Below are 17,876 nucleotides of genomic sequence, written 5' to 3' on the forward strand. Positions count from 1 at the left end.
CTTGAATCACGAACATTTTGGAAACTTTCTTGTGGACATCTTGTTTTCACCCATTTTGAACAACTGGATTAACAACGCAAAATAAATCGAATGATTCAATCTAGTCACATATTGGGAGCCTGTGCTTTCTTGGCATTTGTTTGAGAGCAAGGAGACCGTGTGCAAAGGCCATCTGGGAGGCAAGTCAAAGTAGTGCAGCACTTACCAGTGAGGATCCTGTACAGCACTTGGCCGTTCTCTCCCTGGTCGGCATCTGTAGCTTGAACCTGCACAGACGAACACGAGCATAAAGTCTGCAGAACAAGTCTACAACACGTAAACAAAAAACATCCGGCTGCTTACGAGGTACAGCAATGGCATCACCCTTTACAACTGGTGTCATTTCAAAATTTTAACTTTTTCATTTTGCAGTCTGACAAAAAGGGATTGCTAAAATATGCATATCATTATGAGAGAACAGAGAAGTTGGATTTGGTGACCAGTGAGTCTTTTCCTCAGTTCTCTGAGCTCTGTGGTGTGTCCATTCCCATAAAGTCACCGGATAGAAACTTCATTTCATACACATTTGTTCAATGGTTTCTACAAACAGTTGGAAAAATCCAGATTTTCTTTCTCATTCACCACACATCCACTGGTGCCCAGTGTCTTGTTGCCACAACAACCCCAACATGGCTTGGCAGTAAGTCTATAATGGCAGAACTTCTCTCCGTCTCTGTCGCAGGCAGAGAGCCAGAAGCAGCCCAAAAAAAAAACCCGGCGCAGACAGCACGGCTCCACAGCGTACACAGATAAATAGTGGAGCATGCTGGGCTGCTGCTGAATGGGCCATGTATGGGTCATAAGACTGCCTTCTGAATCCAGAGAGGCACAGAGCCGCTGGCGCTGGATGAGGCTCACTTCATGTCACACCGCGCTCCTCTGTGGATGTGTCAAACCCTGTGGAGGTGCCCACAAAGTGCATATCCAATGGCATACAGAGACACTCGAGTGCATGTGCGTGCACTCAGGTACGCAGAAATACACACACACACACAAACACACACACACAGACTCTCTCTCCCTGCACTTGTGTGTTCTCCTTTGCTCTCTCTCGCTCTCCCTGTGAAGAGGGGCCCAACTTCAGTCTCATTAGCTTCATAAAGAGATGTGGAGAGAAGAGGAGAAAGAGGAGGAGAGGGGAGGGGGAGACGGGAGAAAAAAAAAGAGGCTGGGGGGTCAGATTGGGGAGTGATGAATAGGGTATTACACAGTGGACTGCACCACTTAGGCCATAAAAGGGGGGTGTTTAAAGTGTAACACCACATTGCAGAGCCAGATGTTGTAAGTGTAAGCATGTGGAGTGTAATCGCAGAGAGATTAGTCACTCAGCTTGTGCATGGCTCTGAACACACACCATTGCCTTTGGCTCCCTGGGATTAGAACAGCAGTGAGATATTTCTGTCGTAATGCTGTCACCCACATTTTACCCCCTTTTCCTCCTTGTTGCCCTCTTCCTCCCCAGTGTTTTCCCCTCTGTCTCTGGGAAAGCAGCAGTTTAAGGGGGAAAAACAAGTGTGTGAAGCCAAGAAACTGGTCTGACCTCAGTTACTGGAACTAAGCAAGGTGCTGTTTTAAAGAGTCTCTAAAGTGTGGGTGTAAGTATACATTTTTGATGGGGTTTATTCCAAATGACTCGTGATTCAGTGTTGAAGAAGACATGCTAATTGCTTAGCATTTGAGTCAGTAAACATAATTAAATCATTTCAAATCTTGTGATCCTAAGATTGCCTACAATCTAATGAATGTCTCTTAAAATCTATATTTTAAGTCTGCCGTAGAGTCTTTTGGAATGAAACTCCTGAAATCCAGATCTGGACATGTGAGCTGCTTGACATGTGCTTGAGTAACTGCACATTGTCTGTATGTGGAGACTGTTGTCCACATTTGGTTTAGTATTACTCGGACTTATCTGGAAGGTAGATTTGAATATTAGCGAACTGAGTAATACTGTATTCCTCATTCATATTTTTATTCCACTATGTAGAAAATACAGAGAACATATGGTGAAAAATACCATCAATCAGAGAGCAATCAAGACAAATCTTATATGCATTTTGCAAGTATGCTGCTAATAAAGGAACTTTACAGACTTTACCAATGTAATAGATTCGACAAATTGTGCTGGTGAAGAAGTTAAGAAATCACTGTTTCAAAACTACCTGAGCAGTCAGATCTGAAGGAGCAACAATGTGGAGAGGAGAGTACCTTACAGCTAAGCTGCCAAGCTTAGGAGCAGCGTGCCTCATCACGAATATGTGCAGCACAGTCTACAGTCTGTGTGGCTGAGAAAGAAAGTTTGTTTTTGAATAGCTGTACGTGTGTGTGTGTGTGTGTGTGTGTGTGTGTGTGTGTGTGTGTGTGTGTGTGTGTGTGTGTGTGTGTGTGTGTGTGTGTGTGTGTGTGTGTGTGTGTGTGTGCGTGCGTGCGTGTGGCATACGTGCTTGGGGGAGCTGACTAATGAACTGACTCTCTAACGAGCCATCCTGCTCCACTGGCCTTTTCACAGCTTTCCTGGCATTTGGTCTTAAAAATAATTTCACGTCCCAATGTGTTTCCCTTAAACCGATAAGCCATGCTTTGTCTCCGCTGAATTAAGGACGATGACATTTACAAATGTTACTATGCTGAAGATGGGGGCGCACAGAATGAGGGGGGGGGGGGGTATAATTGGAGACCGGGGTAGAAGAGGTGGGTGCCTCGCATTTTACAAGGGGCATTTTAACAAACCCAATTTGTTTTACATTGAAAAAAGCCTGTCAAGCATTGACTGTTTTGTTGTCCTTGATTTAATAGCTACATAATTGCCGCAAATGCCAAACACATCTGCATGTGCATGCAGGCGTTTCTGTGTATATTTGTGCGCTTAAGTGTGTGTACGGTTATCATAAGTGTACTTGAGTGTATGATCCCAATAAAGGGAGAATAAACCTACTCAGCTTGGTTAGTGAGGCAGAGAGCTGATATGGCACTTTAACAGAGGCTGACCCCCCCCCCCCCCCCACACACACAGACACACACACACACACCTGACATAGACCTCCAATCTAACGCTGTTTTCTCCATCCAGGGCCAAGACAACATGAACACCACTGAACCAGATTCCAACGTCACCTCTACACCACACACAGAAAATGTCACTCTGTCCAGCCTGACAACCACCAGCCTCCATCCTATTCTGCCTCCATCCTATTCTCCAGACATCTTCAACCCAGAACTCACCATCATGGTGGTGCTGGGCTTATCGCTGCTGCTGGCAGGGTTAGCTGCCTTCCTGGCAGTGTGCCGGCCCTCGGAACAGGACGGTGACTCTGAGGCGAGCTGCAGCCCAGGCGAGAGCTTGACCCGTGGAGGACGCTGGTCCAGCGAGCCCCAGCTCAAGGTGTGGAAGAGGCTGGGCTCGTATCGGCGTTCATACAACATCTCCTTCAGACGACCGCCCCATCGCAGGCCGTACGAGCGTGAGAGCACACACGTGTCCCGGCCTCCGGCCCGACACACACCGCAGCCAGAAACCAGCGTGGAGTCACACCTCACTACGCCTTGTCTATTTGACTATGTCACTGAAATCTGACTCACAGACAGGCTGAGGGCTGACTGACTGCTTCCCACAACAAGTGATGCACTGTATATCTTACGGCTGGTGCTCCGGACGTTATTGATCACTGTTTTGCGATCCAAAAGTCATTGAAGCGGGGTTTACACATTTCTGTGACTGATCATTTCACCCTCTGCAGCAAGTAACATTGTGAGGTATGGATGTTGTTTTTTTCAGCATAGCTCTCTACTATATACATGGAGGTAAAAAAATATTGTATTTATTAGAACGACTCAATTCGATTAAAATTCTCAGCAAGAATTTGATGCATTATTAAATTCACCTTCTGCACAGAAATAAATTCCCTCTGATTTAATTACATTACATTTTTTTCCAAGCAGAATAAAAGCTGCTTTAAAAAAAACAACTAAACAGATATAATGCACAATAATTGCACAAAGATCTAACGGTAATGCACCAGTTCAAATAATGACTCCTATTTTCAAGGCCAAACTTAAGAACATTCTAAAATCCCATTCAAATTGTGGGTACAACTATCAGTCCTCTGCGTCACACTGATAATTGTCCTGATGCAGAAAACCCCCATCCATCTAGGAATTAATGTGGATGAAGACGATTTGTTTCATAAAAAAAAAACACAATACAGTCAAGACAAATGCAACCTGAGCCAAAAAGAGATCACTCTGTGACCGATTCTTCGTGTTTTGCGATTGTTGTGTTCAGAAATAAAGTGACATTTGAGTGTGTTCCTACATGTGTTCAGCAGTGTTTGTGTTTTCTACCTGGAGGATGCTGGTTCTTTGGGGCACGCTCTCCAGTATGCTGGTCTCGTAGCTGTTTTGTAGGAAGATGGGCCTGTTGTCGTTGATGTCCTGCACCTCGACGAACACAGTCGCTGTGCCTGTCCTCCGGCTGCCCGCTGGACCGTTGTCTATGTGCAGAAGCAGACACATTCACAAACACATCAGCTGCAATCATTCAGGTTAATGCTCATTGAAAGGGTTGACGCCAGGACAACTAAAAAAATACTTGGCTTTCATTTCACGGCAGTACATCTCACCGGCTAAGGCCATAGATACATCACCACGAGTTGTATACAAAAATGGAACCGGTCCTGTATTAATATGTGACTTTAAACGAGCCATTGATCTTCAGAAACCAAAAATCGCTTGTTGTAAAGACATAAAACTGGGACATTGTTGGCTCACCGAACCTTGGGTAATTTTCAGCTGCTTATGAATTAGAACAACATGTGTGATTCTGTTGTATTGCACAGGTTTACATTATCTCTGCCTCTTCTCCTCTCTCGTGTCTCTGCCCCCCCCCCCCCTCAGGAGATAAGCCCCCCCCCACTCAATGGTTTCCAAAACAGGAAAACCTCAGAGTTTTTGTTCTTTCTTTTCAAACAGGAACAAAGGCAGTTGAGCAATAGTCTGAAATCAGGGATCACACATTTTGCATCATTGCTGTACAAAAGTAGAAAGGAGCTGCTTTGAAGATCACAAACAGAACAAGCCAGACAACATGTCCTATTATAACAAATACAAACACGGACTGTGTAAAAAGGAGGATGATAAAAGACGATAACGGTTTCTTGTCATTGTAAAAAATGACAAACCTATAGCTTCTACCACCAGCGTGTATGCTGCCTGGGTTTCTCTGTCCAGGCCGACCACAGTCCGAACAACTCCGTTTCTGAAGCCCACGCTGAATTTACCATCCTGATTACCACCTAAAAATACAAAACACAAACACATTTCCAAATATATTTACAGCACATTGGTAAAACATTGCATACATACAGCACAGCTATGATACTAAAGGAAGCATGCAAGAGGAGCTTGCCTCAGACACACACTCACACAGAGACGGATGGTTGGACAAAAGATACTGTACGTGCACATAGTCCACATAACTGAACAACGCTGTAGCCCACAGACACACAAAAAAACAACTCCCACTGTGACCTCTGACCTGTGATGAAGTAGCTAAGTTCGGCGTTGAGGCCAGCGTCGTTGTCAGTGCAGCTGAGGCGCGCTACAATGTGGTCTCTAGGGACACTCTCCTTCAGGGAAACATTGTACACGCCAGGGTTGAAGGTGGGCGTCTCATCATTTACATCCAGAACTGACGCACGCAACACAAACACACAGACGGAGAGACATGAGGACACACAGATAGCTGTACATGAGGACAAACAAGGCAGCAAGGTGGTGCAGCGAGTAGAAAGATGAATCAGAGGATTCAGAGAACGTCAAAATGTTTCTTTTGTAGCTGGGTTGTGCTGGTCCCGACTCTCCTGTGAAGTTAAGAGACGTGAAACAGATCTCTACCAAACAGTCCATAATATGTTGATGCTCCTGACTCATTTGAAACCCTGATTCCGCATTTCTATTCTTTTTTTCACCATGTTTACAGCAATCAGACGATTTGGCCCGGTTGATTTTTCAAGTCCCACCAGCAGGTGGTAGCATCATTCTCAGCAGATTACTGAGAAGTCAGTGCTTATCTGCATTAATGAGGTAACTCTTCCCGCCAAGCACAAGCCAACCGTACCGTGGCTTGTCAGTTTCATATGTAGGGTAATTTCAGAGAGAGCAAAGGGAATTCAAAGCCAGTTTCTCATCATCATCAGCCACATTAGCAGACTCTTACCTGTGACAGTGAGGGTTGAAGTGGAGGTGCGAGGGAACTTCCCTGCATCGTATGCAATAATTCTCAAATGGTACTGTCCAATCTGCTCACGATCCAGGACTGCCATGGAGGTGAGGATGCCAGTGGAGGTGTTCAGGTAGAAGTCGAGGCGCGGCATCCCCATCTGTAACGCCATTGTTATCAATCCGTTCTTGTCCTGGTCCGGGTCCTCCACCTGGATCTAGAGCAGGAAGAGACAGACCCAGAGATGAACACAGGAGGGTACTTCATAATGGATGGAAAAAAGAGAGATGATTGAAACTATAATCCTTTGTTTAAATGCCACAACACAGGAAGGAATATAGTCTCGTATTTTACCCTAAAAACGGAGGATCCAATGGACAGTCCCTCTGGAACTTCAGCCACAAAGGGCAGGTTGAGGAAGGTTGGGTCGTTGTCATTGAGATCCAGCAGGTTGACAAACACTGTGGTGCTCGCTGATGCATGCAGTGGAGGTGTGCCATCTAAAGAGGGCGCCAGAGAACATGTAAAGACACGCACATACCGGTACACACACCTCGCATACACACACACACGCACACCCCCCACACCTCATGGTCAAAGGGGTTTATTAGCCACAGTAAAAAGTTTCATGGTCAACATAAAACTTGAGGAATGAGGTTTGAAGAAAGAGGCTGATCGGTCAGAGTTGAAAGCTCTCTATTGAGGATGATTTACAGCTATTTAGGCTCGCTTACAGCTGGTTTAGGTGTTTCATGAATCAGGCAAATTCACACAGTGGAAGGCAAATACAAGTGCAAGCTGACATCCCACCACATACATACACACTACTCACTGTCAACAGCTGAGATGATAATGGTCCTCATGAGTGCTGTGTCCCTGGGGTTGGAGCTCTCCCTGTCCAGGGTTAACCCACTAGTGCGGATCTTCCCTGTGCTGCTGCTGATGGTGTAGAAGGGGTTTTCTGGACTGATACTGTACATCACTGTCCCATTTTCCCCATTGTCCGGGTCAAATGCCAACACCTGCACATGGGAGAGTCAGGAAAAAAAAAAAATTTTCTGAAACTCTGAACAACCCCCCAACACTAGGTATGTTTTCCATATCTAGTTAAACCGTGTGGTTGAATGGGAGCGGGTTCAAGAGGTGAACTTTAAGACATCGGGACAGGAAGGATTAAAGATATCGGGAGGAAAGAGTGAAGGAATGAGGAAATGAATCAGCGAGGGAAAAAGAATTACAGTAATAGTAATGGTGTTAGTAATAAGAACATCCCCATCCCACCCCCAGAGCATCTTCACACACAGCCCCTTCCAACTGTTCCAACACATCAGTCAGCTCAAATAAAAATAGTCACGTCTCTTTTCTGACACAAAGTGGCGATGGGTGATGAATGTGTGCTAAAACACTGGCTGATTCTTAAAGAGCTGATCAATTATTCAGTGCACTGACTAAAAACTCTGGAAACTGGTTAATTGGTCATTAGAGGAACAAAGGTTTTTGCAGGTATTTAATAATTAAGGGGACATGGTAGGCAGGCATCTCAGAGGCCCATTGATTAGACAGAGGTAGGTGATATAAGATGTGTGAAAGTGTCTAGCCTTCTCCAGTTCAAGCAATCAATTCTGGCCTGAGCACATTAAAAGACGGTGAGCAAATACATTAGCCTTGTCTATTGAACTGTAGCCCTGGTCCGACTGCATTGAAATGAGTTATTAGAGGAGGCTCACTGCATGTGAAAGGCTGCAGTAGTGATGGCAGGGTGCTCGGAGATGTAAGTGGGATGATCCCTGCGCTGGGCACAGCGACCAAATTCATCGGCTCCCTGGACACCTGCAGGGGGACTTAGCAGGTGGCCTCTGGTCACCATGGAAACACTGGTTGGGGGCCGGGGGTACATTTGGGCCGGTTACAGGACGGTGAGCCTGGGTGGTCCGATTTATTGAAAAATGGTCAGACGGGCAGCAGGGTCTCTCCAGCGAGCTCGGAGTCACATACAGTATGCATCGCATCACTGGATGAATGAGCTCAGCTGAGGGATCGCTACAAGACGGCAGGAATACATGGAAAACGTAGCAACGCTTTAACAACACGTGTATCTTTCACTTCACTCTCCTGATCATTTCTCCTCTCCACTCTCTTGCTCTGCTGGATGGGTTCTCGCTTCCTTTTCTACCTAGCAGCTAAATAATTTGCTATGCGTGTGACTGCAGGCTACATTTTAATTAGCAATCGGACTCCCTTAATTACACTCACTGACGACTCTTTAATGAATGGACAATCAGGGCTTAATTAACAACAACACATTGCCAAAGACACTAGGACGGCGAGAGACTTTGGGGTAATATTAGAGTGTTTACTTAGCAATGACCTACGCAGTAATGGCAATTCGTCCATCAACAGAGGAGGACTATGCATGCAGATGCATCCATCAACATGGACTGTTTTTCATCTGCAGTATGCCGCCCAATGAAGACGGTTGTATTGCAACAATGTTCACTCTTCACACTTGAAATACTCTCCTCTAAAACCTCCAAAGTTTTTATGAAAACACACTTTTTGCCTGACTTAAGTTTGCAAAGTCAGAAATGAATTCCTTATGTTTCACCAGCTGTCCATTCTACTCAGAATAAAGTAAATGATAAGCATCAGCATTCCTGTGTGTTCAAACACACATTTCGTTAAAACATTTACATTTACCAGGTTGTTCAGGTGTACTCACAGAGATAACATCAGTGTTCATTGGACTCATCTCCACCACGTTGGTTAGGAATGGCTCGTCTCTCCACACAGGGGAATTGTCATTGATGTCCAGGATGGTGATGTTCACCTAAACAAAGTGGGAGTGAAGGGAATTCAGGTAAACGGGAAATGAGCTATTTTTGACGTCAGTAAAGAGAGAGACCTTTCATAGCAGTACGTCAAAGTGCAGTATATACGTACTCGAATACAATTTGATCCCAAATGAGCATTGATTAAACAGTGGAGAGGAAACTGGTTTGTTCTGTGAGCTGTGGAAAGACGACGGCTCTAATGTGGTTACCGTGGCAATGCCAGTCTTTTGCTGAGGTCCCACCCCGCCGTCCACAGCCCTGACGATCAGGATGTACTCTGCTTTCAGCTCTCGGTCCAGCAGGGCCGTGGTGGTGATCTCTCCTGAACACACGTAGAATCAGATCAACATTATACAAAAATAAACTAATTCAAGAAAGCAACAACCAGGACAACTCAGTGAAGGCCACACATGTTTCAAGACAACTCTCATGTCAGGATGAAAAGATGAAGTCAAAATAAAACTCAAATGCAAAAATATGCCACCAAGTAAAGAGCTGAAGAAAGAAACAGAAAACATATACTGCAGGCAGATCTATATCATGTTCAGGCCAAGTATGAACTGACTGCAAAACGATCGCAAGAAATTGATTACAAGTATACTTTCAGGAAAAACTCACACACACACACACACACACACACACACACACACACACACACACACACACACACACACACACACACACACACACACACACACACACACACACACACACACACACACACACACACACACACACACACACACACACACACACGCACGCACCTGAGCGCGAGTTGAGACGGAACTGAGAGGAGCCCTCCAGGGAGTAGATGAGTGAGGCTTGGCCATATTCCCGGGAGGCGTCCAAATCAGTAGCATTCACAAGCAGCACAGTCGCCCCTGTGGAGGGCAGGGAGGGATGAAGGGAGTGAGACAGAAAGAAAGTTGCAACTCATGGAGTGGGATAAAAAGAAGTGAACTTGAGTGATGGGAAAAATATGTGAAGACTATAAAGAGAGAGAGAGAGAGAGAGACAAGCTGCAGAGACAGACTGAATTGGCATTCAGAGAGCTAATTTCTTCACCGCCCCCATCCTCAGCTCAACTGATGCCATGGCACCGAGTGGGTTTATGGATTAGTGGATTATCAGCTTGTTTGGCACAGCCTATACTTGGCACAAGCCTGATCAATACCAAGGCCGACAGGGGGATGAGAGGCTAGCCAGAGCCGCGGGGCTAGCCCTGAGTGCGGCCTTGCAGCCCACGCCTTAGGCCCCCAGCTCGGGGCCAAGCGCTTCAGCCATAGTCCCCTAAACCTCAGCCCCGGCCCAAGCCGCTCAGCTATGTGCTCCTTTAAAGCGGGTCCGAGACACAGAGAGTGGCCAGTGTCTGCTAGAGCTCAGAGGGGCGGTCAGACATTTCATTTCCCTCCAGCGACTGGAAACTAATCTATTGTCTGGGATGAAAGAGTTTTCTAAATGCATGCATGACAATGAATAGAGCAGCCAGTTATTTTGCCGCGAATAGTCAATATCCTGCATTCTGACGGAGCATTTAAAAACATTATGCAAAATCATAACAAATAAAACAGTAGAGGAGGCTGCCTGAGGAATCGTTTCAAATAAAGCATTAAAAAAATAAAAATAAAAAGATACCCCCAAGAAAGCAGCGCTATTTGTTGAAAATGCTAATGGAAGGCAATTCAAATAAGAGGTGGCTGTATGTGCTACACGTGGTGTTTGGAGTGTTTGAGTGCTGTGTTGGTTTTGCTCCAGAAAATGCATTCTAGCAGCTAAACTGTAACCCCACATGCGTAAAGTGACTCACCGGCAATAATGTTCTCTGGGATTTTGACGATGTAGGACTGCTTGCTGAACTCCGGTGGGTTGTCATTTTCATCCTGGAGGAGGTAAACATCGACAGCAGCTCAAATCAATGTGCCAAGCAATGAGAAAATGCAAATGTGCTTCAAAACGATTCAGACACGGAGGAGCACAAAATGTTTTTAATCGTAAAAACATAGTCGTAGTATCTCTTCGGATTACGCTGAAATTCCCTTAGAATGTCTTAGTTGAGCTGGCTTCTGTTTCTGTCATCTCATCAGGTACTCTGCAACATTTGATCAATAAAGTAAACGCAATAAGCAAAACCAACGATCCTAGCCAGGCAGTGCGTTGTAGTTAATTGCATTCTTCGCTTTAGAACTGCAGGAGTGAGAAAAAAAACTGGACTTGGACAAGAATTGAACTAATGCAAAAGCTGAGGCAGATATTAAAAAGAAGACACATTTGCAATAATCGGCGAGGAAGTCGTTCCAAACATTATTAACAATGGCATTCCCAAAAACAAAGAGTAATGAAGACCGGTAATTTGACAGGAATTAATGACTGCAACACGGACCAGCTCCCACCGTCTCACAGACTTTCTCAGAGCATTTACATCTCTCACAACCTCCCACTCATCGAATTAAACTGTGTTTCACATTAACACATCCAGTTGTGTGGCTATTCACAGAGATTCCCCACTGTGTGTGAACGGCTGGGAAATGTTAACACTTTAACAACAGTCACTGGCACCATGAGATCTATCTGGGCTCCGTGTTACACTGGTGTAAAGCATTGTGTGCGCGTGATGCTGCTCGCTGCTGATGAACCTCTGTGGTGTGAGTCACGACACTGTGGATGAGAGAGAGAGCGAGAGAGCGAGAGAGAGAGAGAGAGCGAGAGAAGGAATACAGAATAGTGCACATCTCTCCCTGTTGTTTTTTTTGCATTCCAACACAATATTTCTCCCTCATGTAGGGTGTGTATAGATATGCGTGTACTGTTCTTGCATAGAATATTCCAGCTGGATTCATCCAGTCGTTTCTTCTTTTATGACTAAAAGTTGCTCGTATAATGAATGTCGATCAGGGGAAATGAGCTTAAGAGCCAGTAGAGATGCTGTTTATGAGTTATGCTTGCTCATTATAGTTTTACTGCTGCATTTATAGTATCTTAGCAAAGATCAACATTCATGTTTATTATTTACAAAACAAGAAAAAATACAGACAAAAAGTTATAAAATGATAACACCTGGCATTGTTATACAGAGCAGTCAGCAGTACGTTACAGCACATTCATATTACAGATGGTTGAGGTGAATTCCATCTGGACCTTGTCGTACATGCAGAGAGAGAGAACAGAAAAATACCAGATATTATAGATCCTAATATTAGTTTTTTAATGTTCTACTATGGGCAACACTTATTCTAAAGCCATACGTTATCGTGATATACAGAGGTATGAGATAAAAAACATGTTCCATAACTTGCTATGAATCTGACATGGCATGTGTTCCGGGTCGAACTGAACAAGTGGACGTGGTCTCCTCACAGCCTTTAACTAAGTCATCTGACGAAAGCAACACGGTCATCCCAGAGTTAAGAACGCCACAGGGAGCACAGACAACCTGATCTGGAACAGACATGGATCACAGGGTGTCCGCAGTGCCTTAGTGTAAAAAAAACATGGAAAGGCATTCACTGAAACCAAGTGACAGGAGACTGCCCGTGCATGACATCATGACATGGTCTTTTATACATGATTTTTTTCACGTTTAACAAAAAATATATTACAAGTTCTGTAATCTACTGCGTGCACGAGTAGGCCTGTGTGGCTGTGACTTTCTCCAGTGCCTTGAAATAAGATTTTTAGTGATGAGACTGTACTAAATACAAGACAGCTTCGTCTTCATTCAGGACACACAACAGCTCCAGAAGTTCCTCTCCCAAGTCTCGGGCACGCACATTTTTCAGTTACACCTGAGGGGAACTTTAATGAAAAGATTTCCGGAAAACGTTTGAATGTGGGGAGTTTTTCACAGGGTGTGTCTGCTGGGGCAGCAGGAGAGTCATTAAATACTTTCTGATGAAAATACAATGCCTGACAATATATTAAAAGTGTGAATTAGAAGGATTCTCAGCTAAGAGGAAAACAGCCACCGACAAACACGTTTTTAACGATTGAAGTACCGGAACCTATGAAAAACAAACACATTGTCACAAAAGGAGGGAAGACGCAGGGGATTTTTTGCAGCAGGGCAATGATTAAAGAGAAAAACGTTATACTGAACAGTAGTCTTGCTTACAGTGTTCACAATAACTGTAGATACAAAATAGATAAACAGAAAACCACCGTAGATACCTGTGTACATGAGGAAGGCTATATTACACACCAAGTTGGAGGTGAATAGATAGAATGGGATCAAACTGTAGATTGCATTTGGTTCATTAAAGCCTGATGGGCAAATTCACAAAGAAATAGATTGCGTCCACTGATAGCAGCATCAATTGCAACCGAAATCCGCCCCGTCTCAAGGTCCAATTCACAGCGATATCTCACCGTGCTCATGAAATTACAGCAAAAACACGCCCACAAAGTTCTGCAGCTGAGCGAGAAGTGCCCTTCTTTTGAGTCTGATTGCAATTATCCATGTGGCAAAGAACACATTTTGGCTTTTGCACCAAGAAAACCATCCGCAGAACAATGGTGGAGAAAAAACAAACAAAAACCAAACGTTTTGAAATCGAGAGCAACAGGTCGTGACAGACGAGGTGCAGAGGAATTCCTCTGAACTTCAGATAAGGAATTTCAATGTGATTTAACATCCCAGTCTGTGCTGTTGGTTCTCTCAAAGGCACACCTTCAGACTGTATGAGGAGATGGCATGAAAAGAAAAAAAACATCATTCAATGCTACCATGATCACAGGAAAGTCTGGGCGGTATGCCTCTTATTAATGCGGTTCAGTTACCACCAACTCTCTGAAGGTGCTCATAATTCGACTGTAACTGCGTGAGACTGTTAGCGCTGATCTTTGTGAATTTGACTGTTTTTGCAATGAGGCTCTTTGCACAGAAAAGGGGCAATCTTGTTCCAAATGTATGCATATTACCTGATTTAACTACTTGCAAAAAGCACGGGAGCCCCGAGATGCTTTTTGCTTGACGGGGCAGTCGGGTGCATTTTACCCTTTGTGGGTGCTTTGAGGATTACACTGTTTCTTTTTGTCTTATTTGTGCAGGTCTAGCGGCCACAAAAGCCATTCAATCCTTTTGTGAATTTGCCCCCGAGAGTCTTTGATGAACCACACGCACTCCCTCAACAAGCTCATTTTACTGATTTGGTGATCATGTGGCTGTTTATGATGATTGAAGCTGGTTGGATCCACCACTGGCATACTGGTAATATCTAAGTATGTAATAAACTAATTATAAAAGTCCCATTGGCTAAACATGCTGAACAATGATGAGAAATGAGTAATGGACACATGCTCTGCTGGCTTTTGGATTCGGCCAGTCTTGCCTGACCTCAGTGACCTCGGTGAAAGAACAGGAGTGACACCGGACTGGCAGCTGAGGTCTAACTCTGAAACTGTGTTTGTTTCTCAGAGCAATAAACCCTCTGATCCGTGTCAGTGACATTAATCATCAAATAACAGCTGCTAGTGCATTTACATGTAGCTTGTAGAAAATGCTCTCTCACAGCGTGAATATCAATGCAGACTGCTAATGTTCATATTTGGGTGATGTCCATAGGTGGATGGAAAGTGTGCTGCAGATGATGTCTCTGAAAAAAAAAAAAAGACGAATGTCCTCGCAAAGTACTGCTCTGTGTCTGCAGTTGCTGTTGGTCGCCACGTTTGGGAGAGGCACTGCTTCCTGCCCGTTAAGGTGTCAAGTGATACGTTAGTGTTGTCTGATGTGAAAAAGCAGCGCTGTGTGAGAGCTTGTATGCTTGGCAGGGTTGTACTTACGATCACCTCCACCGTGACAGGGACAGTGTTGTTGAGGGCTGGGTTTCCCCCATCTTTAGCCATCACTGTCAAGTAGACCATCCCATTGGGAACTTGCTCATAGTCCAGAGGCCTGGTCACACTGATCACTGATGGAAAGAGAGAAGGAGGCATTCATACAAGATGTATACACTATTTTACAACTTCAATATGTCTAAACATCCACAACAGCCACATAAATATTCGAAATGTATTTGTATGCTCCTAAAGGTCAGCGTACCTGCGTAGCCCTCCACCAGGATGATGCTGAAGTAATTGGGGAAGGCCGAGGCTGAAGTGATGGTGTACGTCAGGAAGTTGTTGGGAGGAGAATCGTCATCCGTAGCCTGTGGGTGGGCAGAGACGAGAACTTTTGAGTGAGACGTGGCGACAGACAGTGTAACGGGACAGATGCTGCAGTACAGCGCTTAGTATATTTATACGTGTATGTTTCCACAGCATGGGTGCGTGTCAGTCTGTGCATATGTGTGCAGCCAGGAAGCTGTCAGTCAGTGACGGCATGTTGTTGGACAGATTAAAGCTGATTCTGGCTATTAATGGCGCAGGCGTCAATACTGGAGGAACACCAACCGAGCCAAGACAAGCTAAGCAGGCAGGGGACAGATGAAACTATACTTTGCAGGGCTAATCCACAACAACAAAACAACAATCATGACACCCCCTCATTATTCTCCAGTTGGCAGGAACTTAAAGAAGAGTCCTCCGGCTGTGAGGAGAGTCTACTGGGCCTCCCTGGCATCAGTAAAGGCTGGACAGGTTGTCAAAAACACTCACTTGTATCTCTCCGTCACACACATATCTCAACTCTTTGATTCGATGCCAAAGTGTTGACTAAGCGATACCTTTCTTCCCCCACAACGTCCTAAATTGTCACAGTTCAGCTCCACACCCTCCTCACTCTTCTTGTCAGTCACTCCCTCCTCATCAGTCTAAACTCCCTTCACCTGTTCACTCACCTGCCTCTGATCAGTAATCAAGCCCCTCTATAGACTCCTGCCTCCCAGACACATTTGCCAGATTGTTCTTCGGTTTTCAATGCCAGACTCTCCAGCGCGCGCTCGCCGACTGATCTCCTGTTACCGACCCTGCCTGCCCCTGTTCTACCCGCCTTCTGATCCTGACCCTGTTTGAACTCTGCCTGCTATATTTGAAGTAATAAAAGCCAAAGATCCCTGGAATCCTGCGTGTTGCATTTGGGTCCATATTCAACCCGTTACATAAATTGTGACTTTTCTCTTCCAGACTGTCGTCAACAACGTTCAACCAACGGTTTCATATTTGGCGGTCGTTTACCACTTAGTGGTCAGAGGAGTTGGGGGCAGCAAATCAAATAGATGAGTGGCAAAGAAATAACAAAATAAGGAGTGTAGAGAAGATGAAAGAAACAAGGTTTAGCTGTTACAGCCTGTCTTTGCTTTGTCCCACGCGTCCTATCTATTTCAGTATTCCAGAGTATATGTGTGTTTGCATGTGTGTAGTATAGGTTCCAGGGCAAATCGCTTACGCACAGAATTGTGCAACTGGCTTCCCTGTTCCTCTCGGGCGGCGTATTAATATCAGCAGCATTTAAGGTTAGCTCAGACTAATCAAACACAGCGAGCCAAGCGTTGAGCACCGTCACCAGCTCGACTCCCACAACGTGAAGGCAAGCCGCCAAAGTGCACTGTTGCGGGGGAAAGCCACTGCTGCAGCCGCTGTCTCAAGGGACTTAATAGTCTTTCTCTCCGGGGCGCAATCAAAGGAAACGCTGAGCCATTAGTTACCATTGTGCCTGTGTGCCTCTGCCTTTTGTGTGGCAGTGAGTGATGGCCAACACACCACGCTGACCTGTTCTTCTCGGATACAGAGCACACAAACACATAACTGTATGATTATAGTAACACCGAGGAAGAAAGAGCAAAAAGCACAGGCTTGTGAGTCTGATTACTGGTATTTGTGGGATGAGGTCCTCTGTTGTAGGTCTAGTTTTTATATCAATGTACTGTAAATATGCACACACTGTATTATTGGAGGTATCTTTGCTATTGCTGTACCTATTTATGTGTGCATGACGTGTGTAAATTATGAATGAACTGCACCCCAATCCACTGACTTCTCAATCTAAATTTTACAAGTGTTACAGGAATAATAACATTTTAAATCAATAATAAATTCCCTTTTTTTTTGGTTTGGAAAAGTAGTTAATTTATTGCAGCCAAACAGTTATTTTTTATGGTATTTTACGGTTGCTATAAAGGCCAGTTTTAAACGAGTAGTGCAACAAGAGTGTACTTTTGGCCTCTGTCTGGTTTAAAACTGTGTACGTGAATGTTTTCAGCACGTCTCACCCTGACTCGTGCCACCGCCTGGACGGCCTGTTCGTTCTCTCTCAGCGAGCCCACGTACGCCTCCTTCTGGAAGAGCGGCGCATTGTCGTTGACATCCAACACGTTGACGCGGATCCTGCCCGTCGTCTCCTCCCCGCCGCCGTCCCTCGCCAGCACGGTCAGCGTGAAGCGCCGCATCAACTCATAATCCAGACTGGCCCGCAGAATGACCCAGCCCGACTCATCGTCCAATGAAAACCTGCAAAAGACAAAACGGGGAAAAACATGACATCAAAGACATTGTACAGACATCAGATACAAACACGACGTCACATGATGACTGTTCAGAATCATCCTTGTTAAATGGAAAAAAAAGTTGCACTTGTTGATTTGTTCTTATGATAAAAACACAATACATTTTTTTTATGTTGAAATAATAAATCATAGCATGGAATAATTATTAAGAACATGTTTCTCAAGTTTGCCGCAATACGGTTGCATATCACAAAACAAATTGATGCTCAGTGAGGCTAACAGAGAAATAAAAATAGGAGGAGGCCACACTAATTGTGTTCTTCAAATGAATGAATGAACAGACTGTGAACGTGTGTTTGTGTCTGTGTGTCATGCTGTAAGTGTGTGGTCTGAAGAGAGCCGGCGTAAAGAGAAGCG

General features: G+C 44.8%; 2 protein-coding genes across 2 annotated transcripts in view; one reads left to right on the forward strand and one right to left on the reverse strand.

Annotated features, from left to right (window-relative positions):
- Nucleotides 1-17,876, reverse strand: part of cdh23 (cadherin-related 23) — a gene marked incomplete at its 5' end in the record, with an annotated part of 136,382 nt that overhangs the window by 32,491 nt on the left and 86,015 nt on the right. Inside the window, 14 exons of the mRNA XM_079280584.1 lie at nucleotides 206-266; nucleotides 4,378-4,526; nucleotides 5,214-5,327; nucleotides 5,570-5,722; nucleotides 6,251-6,470; nucleotides 6,608-6,753; nucleotides 7,086-7,275; nucleotides 8,973-9,080; nucleotides 9,294-9,406; nucleotides 9,849-9,965; nucleotides 10,892-10,964; nucleotides 14,860-14,987; nucleotides 15,119-15,224; nucleotides 17,226-17,463. Coding sequence (XP_079136710.1) covers nucleotides 206-266; nucleotides 4,378-4,526; nucleotides 5,214-5,327; nucleotides 5,570-5,722; nucleotides 6,251-6,470; nucleotides 6,608-6,753; nucleotides 7,086-7,275; nucleotides 8,973-9,080; nucleotides 9,294-9,406; nucleotides 9,849-9,965; nucleotides 10,892-10,964; nucleotides 14,860-14,987; nucleotides 15,119-15,224; nucleotides 17,226-17,463 — 1,916 coding nt within the window. The remainder of the gene's footprint in view (nucleotides 1-205; nucleotides 267-4,377; nucleotides 4,527-5,213; nucleotides 5,328-5,569; nucleotides 5,723-6,250; nucleotides 6,471-6,607; nucleotides 6,754-7,085; nucleotides 7,276-8,972; nucleotides 9,081-9,293; nucleotides 9,407-9,848; nucleotides 9,966-10,891; nucleotides 10,965-14,859; nucleotides 14,988-15,118; nucleotides 15,225-17,225; nucleotides 17,464-17,876) is intronic.
- LOC306785978 (uncharacterized protein) lies at nucleotides 1,542-3,610 on the forward strand (the record flags this gene model as incomplete). Its single annotated transcript, XM_079280586.1, has 2 exons — nucleotides 1,542-1,634; nucleotides 3,107-3,610. The coding sequence occupies exon 2, from the start codon at nucleotides 3,119-3,121 to the stop codon at nucleotides 3,608-3,610; it is 492 nt and encodes a 163-aa protein (XP_079136712.1). The 5' UTR covers nucleotides 1,542-1,634; nucleotides 3,107-3,118.

Source organism: Melanostigma gelatinosum, assembly GCF_949748355.1.
Source record: "Melanostigma gelatinosum genome assembly, chromosome: 12".
NCBI classification, from domain to species: Eukaryota; Metazoa; Chordata; class Actinopteri; order Perciformes; family Zoarcidae; genus Melanostigma; species Melanostigma gelatinosum.